Below are 13,214 nucleotides of genomic sequence, written 5' to 3'. Positions count from 1 at the left end.
TTGATTACTTGCATTAAGATTATTTATTGTATTACACGTTTTCTGAAAATATATGTTAAATATGCAAATCAGGCATTCTCTGAGTGCTAATGTTCGGATTTCTCCAGAACAGAAATATGAACATTAGATTCTTGTTTTATTTTATTGACATTTTAGAGTCAAAGGTTTTTACGGAGGGAATTTTAGATTTCTCTTTTTATCACTCCATAAATCAGAAAATACTGTCAACGGCCATAAAGAAATCCATTTCGCCATGTTTTTAGGAATAAAATGCTCAACCAATTCCTCCGTTAAAAACCGTCAGAATATAGATAATTAAACTGGATAGTTTGGTGTTTATAAATGTTACTGAAGTAAATAAGGTAAAAAAAAATCTGAAAGTGTATGTTTAGATATGCAAATTAAGCATTATAAATGCAAACTTTTCACTAGTCTGAAAGAAGACACACTATGGGGGAAAAAAGCCCAACATTTCAAATAAACCAGTACATGACTTGTGAGGTTCATGGACAAGAGACAGCAGTCTTTAAAGGTCAAAACTGCACAGTTTTATAGTGTTGTTTTATAGGCTCTCAAATATATATTTTTTTCCAAATCTATTGTTCATGTGCTTTTTTAACTTTCATTGCTTGTTTTCTTTTTATCGCTTACTTTATTTTTCTCAACGGTTTTTGTAGAGCATTTTCAGTACGGCACAATTACAGAACATTGACCTTCTCGCTACAAATTACTTTTCCTTTTTATGGAAAAATATTGTATCACCTGCATCACAAGACACTCCTTGTCTCTCTAACAGTTATGTAATTTGATTGGTTTTAGACCGTATGAGCGTACTATTGTCATATTCATATGGGATGGAAGGTAGCGATTTGAAAAATGTGAAACATAGCACGTTTGTTAAATCTGGGTTTGTGAAATCTGGGTTTAATTACCTTGAATTGCAGACTTTGGCTGACATGAAGCACTAAGTAGAATATGGCTGCATTCAGGCCCTCTTGTTCATTTGAATGAGGCCAGTCCAGCTGCGTACAACGCAGGGAGCTCCAGGAAAAATTCTCAATTTAATGAAGAAAACAAGGACAAACAAGCAAAAATGCCTGTAATAAGTATATGTATTTACTCACCATTCCACTGGTAAGAAACATTTTGCCCTGATTTGACAGATTTTCATCTGCAGACAGGTTTTTGTTTAAATTGATGCTGTGGTGAGAAAAAGAGCCGCACCTGTGGTCGCCCCCCAAAATGGCGAACCAGAGTTTGGAGGGCATGAGACCAGCTATGACAGAAGCACCGAACATCCATCAGAATTAAATCCCCGTCCATTAAAACAAGGCCTGATGTGTCTGATATCTCCAGGCAGGTATTAGCAGAAATACGCCCTTTGGCGCAGCTCCATTTTTGCTAAATAGATGACTGCTAATGTCACATGGTGTCTGCAGAAATGGATGTGCACTGATCTCAATGTGCTGTTTCAGTGGGCAATACAGAGCACATATAGAGCGGTGTGTGTGTGTGTTAACATTTGTTACCGGGCAGGACTCAGGCAGCACTGAGGCAGTGGTGATGTACGTGAGTGTTTCGTTGTAAAATGTTACTGTATTTCCATCAGCCAGCAGCAGAATGAGCAGAGCTGAAATGTGTCACTGTGGCCCTGAGACCAAATTCACTGCTGCATCATGGGACAGAAAACCTTGGACGAGGGAAAACAAACCGTCCTCTCTGTCTCTCTCTTTTTCACTCAGTCGCTCAGAAAGCTAAAGGGTTAAAGAGACGTTACATTCATTATATCCATCCAGATAATGGCTAACAAGTCATCAAATACCATTAATAGTTAATAGAGGACTATCTACTAATAGCAGAAATTTCCTCTACCTAATATTGGAAATGTGATTACTAGATCAACGACACCTTAGAGCCATTATGTTTTTTGTCTTATATTTTTGTGAAGCTACAATAACAGTCAAGTCTACCATTAATACATATTCAACCAACAATAAGCAGAGATAGCCTACTCATCCTAAGACAATCTGTGGGTTGACTTCCATAGCGAGCGCCGATTTGAGCGCCAGGGTGAACTTGGCACACACACACAAGAAAAGTCAGACTGTTCAAGAAGTCTGTTCATTTTAGGAAAGCCCAAATCCAAATGCCTTTTGAGACGTTTCTGCATATTGAACTGTAAATGACAGCGCTGTTTCAGCATCGCTTGAGAGAACCGTCGGTGGCTCTGCCTGAGTGAATCACCCCTCGAGGTGAGATGTTCAGTGCCCAAACTCTGACTGGATGTCTCTGCTTTCTGGAAAATGACTACCAACGGACAAAGCTGTTCAAAAATCCTCACCGTTTGCGGCAGTGAGCAACAGAGAGCGTCGATAAAGAAATCAATGTCAGGCATTTGAAGCTTCACCAAGGATTCATCTACTAGTTTAGTCTGTAGCGCTGTGGCTCATAAAAGTCATTAATAGATGGCGGTGATATCCTGTCAGTCAGGAGTCAGTCACTTACAGTAGCTCTATTTTTTTTTGCACGAGGGAAACAATCAACATCTTTTTGAAGCTGGTCGCTGCTTTGTGAATACTGTTTGCTTTTCCACCTTGCTAGCCAACCACATTGTTAGCGCTCAAAGCTAGCTCAACGGTCCCTTGTGTGCTCTCCAGGTGTGTTGACATTTTCAAGCCTCAAAGAGTCCCATGCGGGCAAAGCTGGTCACCAAGGAGACAATGTGTTCCCCAACAACTGACGGTTGGGGGGGGGAGGGCGGCTGCTGGTGGCTGAGGACTCAAGAGGAAATACAGATGGGTTTCCCATTTTTGTCATACTGGTACACCAACATCTTGATGCAGTGGGAGTTGGCTGGTGAGATCCAGGGGCTGCTTGTGATGGAAAAGTTGTGGCTGGCATAGAACGGCTGCGGCTGCTTCCGGCAGTGGACCAACGCTCGCAGGACGTTGGCCGCCATGCCCCGGAAACGCTTGCTGATGAAGCAGTAGAGGAAGAAGTTGACCCCAGTGTTGAGCAACGCTAGCATGTTCGCCAGATCAGTGAGCGCGTGGAGCAGTCGGCCGGCACCTTGTGAGGCTGGAGGAGATGAGTAGAAGTGGTAGAGGATCATGAGGGTACGTGGCGCCCACAAAACTGCGAAAATGGAGGTGATGGCGAGGAGAATGGCGGTGGTCTTGCCAGTAGAGTAGCCACGCAGACGGAAGCAGCTGCGGCGTCTGCGCAGCTTACGAACAATGACAGCGTTGAGGGAGAAGAAGACCATGCAGGGGAGGAGGTAGACGGTGGCGCAGTGGGCCCACACCAGGACATGCTGGGCCACGGTTCTCCTGTTGCCCTCCTCTCCTCCTCCTCCTTCTCCTTCTCCTCCTCCACCACTACCCACCCCAGGCAGGCTGTGCCACAACTCAGGCCACCAGTAATAAGGAGCTGCAGAGAGCAAGCACCCAATATACACAGCAAATATCACCTTTCGTGTGCGGGCCGGGAAGGAGACTGTATGGTAGCGCAGCGGGTGGCACACAGCGATGTAGCGGTCAACGGTGAGAGGCACGGTGATCCAGATGGAGGTGTGGATGGAGGAGAACTCCAGTACCTGCACTGCGTTGTTTAGTGACGGAGGCAGCGCCGTACCCAAAATAAAATCCTCCAATATGAAGTCGACAAAAACAATGAGGAGCAGCACCATGATGTCGGCGGCTGCCAGAGCCAGGAGATAGTTGTAGGAGGACTTCTGACGACGCAGCACCAGCTGGGACAGGATGACCACAGTCAGGATGTTAGCTGGGAGGAGGAAGGAGGGGGGGGGGGGGGGTCGGGGTGAGGGAAGGTGATTGAAAGCGGAAAGATGGAGGAAATAGGGAAATGATGGCAAAGGAAAACGTATGATGAGATTGGGCACAGGTTGGGGCAGGGAAGGAAACAGAAAAATTGAGTGTTAGTGAGCAGTCAGTGGAAAAGACACAAGAAACATAATGCAGCAGATTTGTACTGTAGGTGCAGCCAACACGAAAGAGTGACTGCTCTAACACAAACGCACGATACACAAAGATTAGAACAAAACAATACTTGCATTATGTTGAAGATTTTCAGCACCATCAACAGCACCAAGCACATATTATGGAATCTGTTATCGTCCCCAGTCAGTATGCACCACGTTCAACCAGCTCTCCCTCGGTGTAATCCTTCCTCTGTTTATTGCTCCCTTCCCTTCCCCTCTTCATCTACACCTGCTGTGTAATTCCAGCAGCATCTGCCGCTGCCTTTGGCTAAAATTGTTATCTTTAATAAAGAGTAAAGCCACAACAAAAACAGGAGGGCAACGTGCAGCATCACACCGTTGGCAGTCTGCTGATTTCACTACTGCTTGCTACTCTGCAGCTGGCAATTTAGTTCCTAAAACAAAGCACAAGGACGACCCCATCTCTCCCTCTCGTTTCAATCTCTACTCCAAATTCCCGACGTATACCGTCATACCTTCTCTCCCATGTTGCCAAAATAGCGTTTCCCTCGCCACCTTCTCGTTCATTTATTCCAACTCCATCACTTTCTTTCACAAGCAGGACAGCTGACTAGCCCAGGAGGGGAGACAGCTACTCTCAATTTTTCGCAAAAAAAGGAACGTGGACACAAAGGCCTGGATGTGATTTATTCCACTGCCGCGTCTACCAAAGCATGACCTCTGTGCGTCTGCTCCAGACAGGAGGAGCACAGCTCTCTGCCTCTCAGGGGGAACTGCAGTTTGGTGATTGTCTTGAACGGGCTCATTTCACGTCTTTTTTAAATTTTTGTCCTATTCTGGTATATTACTGCATATTATTCTCAGGGGATTCCCATCAATAGACAGTTGAGTTTACAGGTTGTGAGCTTTCTCAAACATGGAGAAGACTGTGAAGATGCTGGCTGTGCTCACTGTGGTGTTGTTAGGATGTAAAAAGAATAAAATCTGTGAAATGAATTACTGTCATCATGGGCACAGAGAACTCCTGAGTAGTAAAGGCATTGCAGTATTGGACAGGAAGGGGAATTTATGTTTTTAGATAATTAGATAATTAACCTTGCTAGCAGTCTTCTTTGCATTTTTTTTGGTGCACTGCAACTTTTTTTTTACTGTTTCCAACTTTGCACCAGTGGAATAGCGTGAAACCATTCGCAGGACTATCAACCTATTTTCATATGATATTAATCCTGGAAAGCCTCTTATATAGTATTTGCATTTATATTCCTTTAAGGAGACATTGGTTAGCACATTGCACATTAAGAACATTCAATACATGTGACAAGTGTAAAATTCAGTGGCGAAAATCAATACTTTTCCAATGTATCCAAAGATTCCTATTTCATGCTGTATTAGTTAAATTACCTGAACTAAAAATCAAATACACACATTAATCTGTTAATCTTTTACTGTTGCCAACCAACCCCATTTAGTGTAACTTGCTGGTGCAGCATGAAGACTTGTCCGATCTGTTTCCTCGGACAAAGATGTCTCTGACATCGATTTACATCACAGCATCTCTGAGACATCAATGCACTTAGCAGCTGTCACTGCCCATACAGTGTGTGTGTGTGTGTGTGTGTGTGTGTGTGCGTGTGTTCTGTAGTCTTGTCCCCCTCTGCAGTAATAGATCTTGGATTGGATTAAGTGTGGCAGCTAGGAGTCTGGTACATCACACTTCACAGCCTCAACCACTGTCAGCTGATTACAGATTTCAAAGCCGGCTCCAGATAATGACTAAAGATGTCCTTGCCAGACTGGAGGATGTGCAGCAGAACACACATAGAAATATTAACACATGCACAGAAACAACATTAGCGATGCGCCAATACATTAACGTATACAATCTATCAATAACATAAATAAGACGTCAAAGCAGTTTACAAGACTCGACAAGCCTATGTGTTCATGTAGGGCTGCTGGATTGCACCACACGCCCCACATTTACAGTCCCCCTCGCCTGTACACCACACCAACCTCTGCACAGGCAAGTCAAATTGCTTTCATGTCGAATCTTGGTCGTCTGTGTCATTGATTCTCTGTTTTCAGCTCCAGTTTCTGTCCATTTCTTCTTCTGTTCTGGTGGTCTGTTTTTTCCGATCGAAGCAAATTAATCCACAATACATTTAATTTGAGGTTAACCGTGGACTGATTTTGTATTTGAAATATTTGTGCAGACTGTGGGGTCAAAATGTGGTAATTTCAATGAAGCGATATTAATGCCACTATGTTCACAGTGTACGTTTCAAGATCAGATGACGAGTATCAAAAGAAAGATAAAGGGAAACTTCACCGATTTTACATATTAAAGTCTGTTGATGGGTCTTTGGTACAACAAAAGTTAAATAAGCCTTAAGTTTGAAAATGCTGGATCGTGAAGTTAGAAAGAAGTGAGTTTACCAGATCTCTGTAGCCAGCTCCTCATCTCTGCTTGAGTTTAGCGACTCAATGCTACATTAGGCGCTACAAGCTTAACACACCCGAATCTCCGACAAAACTGTTGGTGGTTGAGGTGCATTGTGGGAAATGTAGAAGCCAGGTTTTGAAATTGAAGACACATGTATCCATCAGGATTCTGACCATGTTATAGCAGTGCATCGCTAAATCGTAACTGAAACTGTTTTTTGTCTAAAAACTCTTGCTCGTCTTTTGATCTTGATTTCATGTTAATTGTTTTTGGCCTACTGCTTGTTGCAGTCATGCTGACTCTTTGTACGTGTTGTTTCCTATACACCATCCTCTCACAGCTGTCGGTGTGTACTGTACACACACCTGCAGACTGTCATCTGGTTTATCCATATGATCTTATCAGTGTTTGTGTTTTTTTGTATCAGGAAAGGTTTGCTGCTAAGCTCTGAGCTGCTCATAAACTTCACGGTGGAGGCCCGTTGCAAACCCTGCACAATGTACATCGCCTTTAATCCATAGCCTCACTCTCTATTGTACCTTTTCCCCTTCAATCCTCTCACTTTCTCTCTTCTCTTTTCGCTGACCGCTAAACAGAGGGGGGTGACATGAAATGGAAGCACTAAGGCTGGTCACTGGGTATTATTCTGTTTGGGCTCCCCGGCGAGACGGGGCCTTCTACAGACAAACAAAAGGGATCCGTAGCGAGCTTGACATTTCCATTTAGCTCGAGCCAGCTTGTTGTCCATTCAATTCAATTGACTCCTGTTCTTTACGTTGTCTCGGAACCCAGGGAGGGGAGAAAGCTGCACATCCGTGCACACACAGAGCAGAGGCTTGAGGACAACACATACAAAGAGGCATCCGTGCACATATAGAGAGACGTGCATCTCATGCCCAGACACAGAGGCACATGCAATGTGTCACCATCTTCTTCTTTTTTTGTTTTGCAGGGAAAAATAAGTGTCTCCAGCTGAGAGGGGATTAGAATGACCTGTAGGAAGGATAATGGGCTGCTGTGTGTTTGTCCGTCTGTCTACATTTGTGTACGTGTGTTTGCATGGGTGACCCTCTCTGTTTGTGTGGGAGTGCTTTTGTGTGTGCACTCCCCCTGCTGCTCCCCTAATATGACAAGGGACAGGGCCATTGACGTTGTTTAGTGGGAAAAGAGAAGGCACAGCATGCTCCCCGAGGTGTGTAACGAGGCTGACTCATCCCACCACTAAAGGGACGTGTTCAGATGGGCTGTCGACAAATGATACTGTGCATCTTAACCCCTCAAAACCGGTGGCAAGACATGAGATGCTGCACACTATGGTTTTCTTTTTTGTCATTTGGTTTGGCTTTGACGGCTTATCCAGAGGCTAATAAGACGAGATGAGTGGAGAAGAGAGGAATGAGGAAATAGATGGAAGGTGAAGTAAAGTGTGGTGTGAGGAAGGTCACAGATAGTTAAAAAAGAGAGAGAACGGAGGGGAGGATTAGATGGGAACACAGAATGAGACAGAGAGATGTATAGAGGAGGTGGGAGGAAAGGGAGAGAGGCGAGAGACAGAGAGGGGGTGAATATCAAAGCTCGCTTCAAAGGTCACAAGCACTTTCTTCCTGATGACAACCATTTCCCTTTTGTCTTCTCGAAGTGTCAGACCGGACATAAAGCAGGGCGATTCCTTAATTCCCCTAAACGAAAACCAGGACCACATCCCTGCTGCAAAGCCAATAAAAAAAACATGCATTGAAGATAAAATTATGATTTTAGGCTTTAATGACTTTAAAGCTGTTTAAGATGAAGAGAAAACCCCAGATTTGTTCATGAATTGAAATCCTTATTATCACTATTAATTTGCACTGAGAAGCTGGCTTGTCATGCTATGAAAATGTGATAATATCAATCCAACACATTTTACTGTGAGCATCAGCTTTATGTGTGCGATCTGAGAGTTAATGAGGAAAGGTAGAGGGAGCTCATAAGAAAAAGAAAGATGCAATCAAGAATATGGGCGTATTAAGAGAGAGAGGCCCTGGTTGCTGCTAATGATATTGATGCTACTGCAGTGCTCTTCCTCTGCTCACCTCTTACAGCAATTCATTTTAAAGATGTAAGGAGATGACTGTCCTTACACCACAGCTAACCGTGTTTTTTATGGTGTTTCAGCTTTGAAAAGAAAAAACATGAATGTTGAAACTTTGTTTGAGATGGAGGGTGGAGGAGAGAATTAAATGCAGAGAAGAGATGGGAAGACCTATAATTCTCCTCAGATTGATGTATTACTGCTGTCCAAAACATGTCCAACAACACAGGGATTTGGATTTTCAGCAGTGGTGACGGCGTTTTGTTGTCAGCTGGTGAAATAAAGTCAACTCTGTCACTGCACCAACAACATCTGTGATTTACTGCCTCAAACAACACCTCCTTCCTCTCTTGCCTCCTCTGTCCTCCCGCGCCCTCTCTGGCTCGTCTCCCCCACGACAAGCTGACACACTCTTTGTTCTGGAGACAAACCAGAGCTCAGAAATGTCTTACATTTGATTTACTTAATATTTGCTATCTTTTCCCCACTGTCCATGCTTCAACACATGCTTATCACATCCTTTCCTCTTCGTCCTGTTTACACCCACTCATCTTAAACTCCACTTTTGGAGTGATGGTATCCGTTAGCAAACCCCCATTCCACCACAGACGCCCTGTTGCTGTTGCAGATTGACAGATCAATAGTGCAAACAGCAAATCACTTGGGCCTCTTCATTAAGTAGCATCTGACACCTGGTCTACACTGCCACGAGGAACAGAGAATTGTTGGCGCTTTAACATCCCCAACCTTTTCCCTGTCTTGTGGGTGGATAAGTGGCAGTGGGAGATGTTTTTCAACTCTCATGTGGGCCATTCACACGGCTGACTGTTGAACAGCCACACAAGGAAGAGGGAAGGAACGCACCGGCATACTGTGGAGTGATGTGAGTTCATGCATGTTCAAGGTGGAGGAGGGACGCAGACACATTTCTGCTCACACAATGTTCACACATCTCAACTCCATACGACCACTTGTTGTCACGTATTCAACCTTGACCGGATTATGAGACAATGGGCCCCTGAGCACAGACATGCAAGAGGTCCCACCACCTCTCCTACACAGGAGCAAGACTCACAGACTTTATACGTAGTTCTTTAGCCTATTTTTGCTGCGTCCTTGTGTAGTTATTTTGATTATCGTTGATTTTGTGTCTCTTTGTAGTAGTTTTTATTGTTATTATCGTGTTAATTATTGCTCTTGTTTTTATTGTTACGACAGTCTAACTCTCTCCAGGGTTAAATGAAATTCCTTGCTTGAATACTTGAACTTTAGTGTTTACGTTTTGTGCTTCATTCTACCTCTAATACTGTTATATCTACTGATCTACTGATTATGATTTTGCCCAAAAAATATATAATAATTTTATATAAAGTAAATAATCTGAATTATTGTTCCACCACGGTAATTTAGGCCATTACATTACATTACATAGGCTGGCCATCATAAATCCCTCAAATCTACATTACTGCTTAAATATAGTTTGACACAGCACTTGAAAGAAACAAAGCAAATACAACAAAACATGTGCATACTTACAGTACTGAGGTGTAACATCAAATGTGTATTTGATGGAAATATAAATTGGAGTCATGTTGTGTCAAAGAAAACATCCTTGCTGGTGTGGTGATGAACTTGATCAACATGATGCAAGTTTTGGTAAAAATGTCTTGAGACCCTGATGACTAATTAAATAATAATTACAAATGTAGAATTATTAAATAGAATGCAATAGATTTAAATTGAATCCTCTTAGCGGTTTTGCGCTCTGCTGCAGAGACATTTTATCAACATGAACACATTTGCAAATCATTTAAATGCAGGCCTCTTGAGGCAAAATTCAGACATCAACCGTTATCTGGAGTTGAATAACACCTGCAGGTAGGGTTTGAAATGTGTGCAGGTAAAAAGCCTACAAACCCTGTCGAAAAGAACGGATTGTGTAGAGAAATGTTTAATTTGAAGGAATAGGTGCATGCAAGCAGCTGTCTCGGCCCGGATATTCAGAGCAGCTTCACTTGAACATCCAGTTATGTCACACAGCATGTGTCATGGTATACTGTACGAAGAGCGGGCCTCACTTCTGCAATCCCAGCATGTCAAAGACTGAGGCAAAGCACCACAACCTTCATTGTGCCGTTTGCTATGCCAGCAGACGTCTGTTCTGTCTCAAGCAGTGCGGTGTGGTGAGCAGAGAGAGAAAGAGAGAGAGTTAGCGATTAATTAAAAATGTGGCAATTCGTCTCAGCTCTGTCGTCTGTAGCTGCCCCCCAACGCAGGGTGCTACTTGACTGGCTCTGCTGCTATTCATCTCTTTCTCTTAATTCTGCTCTTCCTCTTCTGGGTGTCCTTGTCTCCCTTGTACTCCATACTGTTCATCCCGAGATTTGGGTTAATCATTTCCCCAGGTCACGCAGTGATCATTCCCCACCACTTGATGTGTGTGTAATCCATCACCTTCCATCATCTCGCTTTTCATCTCCAAATCTGTGTTTTTGATGTGACCCCTCTCTGTCTGCTGCTTAAAGGTCGGGAAATGTACGGACATGATGACGACGTCTCCCTGAAGCCCTGTTGCTGTTAACTAACTACCGAAACACTGGCCGGTAATCAAGGTAACGACCTCACATCCATCGAGAGTGTTAAATCCGCGTGGGTCTGTAGGTCATGCCGCTACTACTCACGCGTGCCGCTCTCATGAAAGATTCACGATTCAGCCTGAGTGGAACGTCATAAAGATTGAATAAATTAATCTCGGATATAATACTGCAAAGTATCAGTCCGCCGCACTCGACTCTGCCATTAATTCAGACAGCCATTGTAAGATTGCATTACAATCCCGGGTTATTGTTACTCGGTGATTAAACAAACAGCCTCGATCACATTTGTAAAGACGACTCAGGAACATAATTGATCAAACTTCTGAAGCAGGAGAAACTTGAAATGACAGAAGAGAGAATTTGCTTGTTCAAGACTTGATTTGCCAATCCAGAAAAAATAATTAGGTGGGATTTTATCAGAAAGACAGACTTTTACTTTTACAAGGCTGCACATCTTGTGGAGCAACTGTTGATAACATCTCACTCCCAATCTTTATCAAGAAAAATATATTTGAATCTTGTGTATTAAGACAAGAAAAGCCACCGATTGTACTCATCAGAATCAGGGTTAAATTGTGAAACACATGAATTAACCTTTAAGTTACTTGACCACAGAATGAGTCGTGTATCCGACCATCCAGAGGGCTTTTTAACATCTGAAACCCAACCTTCTCATTAGGCATCCACATCTTTTCTCTTTTATTCGACCTCCATGTTTCCTGTCTCTGTCTGTCCCTCTCACAGACACACATTCATAATCGCACATATACATGCACACACCACTTTGCTTCCCCGTGTGAGACTAGGTCAGCGCTCATAGATCACGCAGCGGGGAGAGAGGCGGTAAATGGGTCCGACAGTGAGTGTGAACGGACTAATCAGTCAATGGCAAAGACGCAACAAGGAAGTGTCATAAATTCAGGTCATTAAGACGAGTCATTAACACACACTCGTACCCGAGGTCAAGCCTGAGTCATTACTTACATAATCTTTCATTCACACATAAACTAGAATGACTCCAGATTAAGGTGCAGTTTCACATCTTAATAGTCATATTTAATGATGCTCTGCACATACAGTTGCCGGTTTCCCTCTTTTGTTGAAATGCTTGAATATGTCCAACTAAAGAGACGGATGTACAAACAAACTCCAAACAGACCGGAACAAGCACAGACAAAAGCATACGACGTACGTACGCATGCACAAGTCATTTGCCACAAGGTCAGAATGACAAATCAACAGTGTGTGTGTGCGTGTGTGTGTGTGTGCGTGTGCAAAGAGTGGCGCTCTGGAGCAGCTGACACACTCATTCAAACCTACAGACAAGTGCACAACAAATCAAGATGCAAAGCATGACTCCTGCAACCCACAGATGAGCAAATTAACACAGAATGAGACATGCCTGTGATTAGACATGCACACAAAAACTCACAATTGCGTGTGCACATTTCTTACCTGGAAGGCCGAGACAGAGCAGGACACTGTAGTAGATGACAGGCAGTGGTCCGAGAGGGCATCCCTGGGCAAACTCAGTGGGATGCTGCCCTGGGCTCCAGGTGCTCCCATTTGGGGAGAAAACAGGGAAGATGTGGCTGTGCTCCATGGCCTCTTCCTCGTCCTCTTCCTCAGCTGAGCTCAGTGTCAAGAAGTCTGGCCACACGAGCAAATCGCCTGGTCGCCGGTACAGGAGAGAGGGTGCTCTGTCCTTGGGTGCCAATCAGCATGAGTGTGTGCACGAGTTTGCGCGAGGCAACAAGGTTGAGTGTGTGAGAAGGAGGGAGAAATGGAGGCGAGAGTGGAGGGAGACAACAGACGGGGAGTTGCGAGAGATGATATGTGTTAGTAGGTGATGGTGAGGAAGGAGGCGAGAGGAGCAGAGAGGAGAGGCGTGAAGAGGTGAGTATGAAGGTAGAAATGGAGAGGGGAGGATGCTGCCTGAGTGTGTGAGCGAGGGGGAATGAGAGCGAGTCGAGAGCGCAGCGGGAGGAGGAGGAGGAGGAGGAGGAGGAGGAGAGAGGGAGGGAAAGAAGGAAAGAGGGAGGAAGGTAGATGGAGAGCAAAGGAACGCCAGAGAGCAGAAAGTGAGGGAGAGAGACGGAGGCTGAGGGTGGAGGCGGGAGGCTGAGGGATGCTCAGACAGAA

General features: G+C 44.1%; 1 protein-coding gene across 3 annotated transcripts; it reads right to left on the bottom strand.

The window, feature by feature from the left end:
- Positions 1 to 2,779: 2,779 nt before the first annotated feature.
- On the bottom strand, positions 2,780 to 12,681 carry gpr139 (G protein-coupled receptor 139). 3 transcript variants are annotated; one of them, XM_076080614.1, is made up of 4 exons: positions 12,528 to 12,589; positions 10,593 to 10,653; positions 7,701 to 7,755; positions 2,780 to 3,783 (listed from the first exon to the last, which is right to left on the bottom strand). In XM_076080614.1, the coding sequence occupies exons 1-4, from the start codon at positions 12,587 to 12,589 to the stop codon at positions 2,780 to 2,782; spliced, it is 1,182 nt and encodes a 393-aa protein (XP_075936729.1). The 3 variants fall into 3 exon arrangements, with proteins under 3 accessions (XP_075936729.1, XP_075936749.1, XP_075936740.1); XM_076080634.1 differs by lacking the exons at positions 7,701 to 7,755; positions 10,593 to 10,653 and adding an exon at positions 9,019 to 9,021 and having other exon boundaries at positions 12,528 to 12,681; XM_076080625.1 differs by lacking the exons at positions 7,701 to 7,755; positions 10,593 to 10,653 and having other exon boundaries at positions 12,528 to 12,675.
- Positions 12,682 to 13,214: the final 533 nt, after the last annotated feature.

The sequence above is a fragment of the Anarhichas minor genome, unplaced genomic scaffold (assembly GCF_050575085.1).
Source record: "Anarhichas minor isolate MPS153535 unplaced genomic scaffold, ASM5057508v1 ptg000007l, whole genome shotgun sequence".
Classification (NCBI taxonomy): Eukaryota; Metazoa; Chordata; class Actinopteri; order Perciformes; family Anarhichadidae; genus Anarhichas; species Anarhichas minor.
Note: the sequence above shows the minus strand (reverse complement) of the source record. Positions and strands in the feature narration are given on the sequence as shown.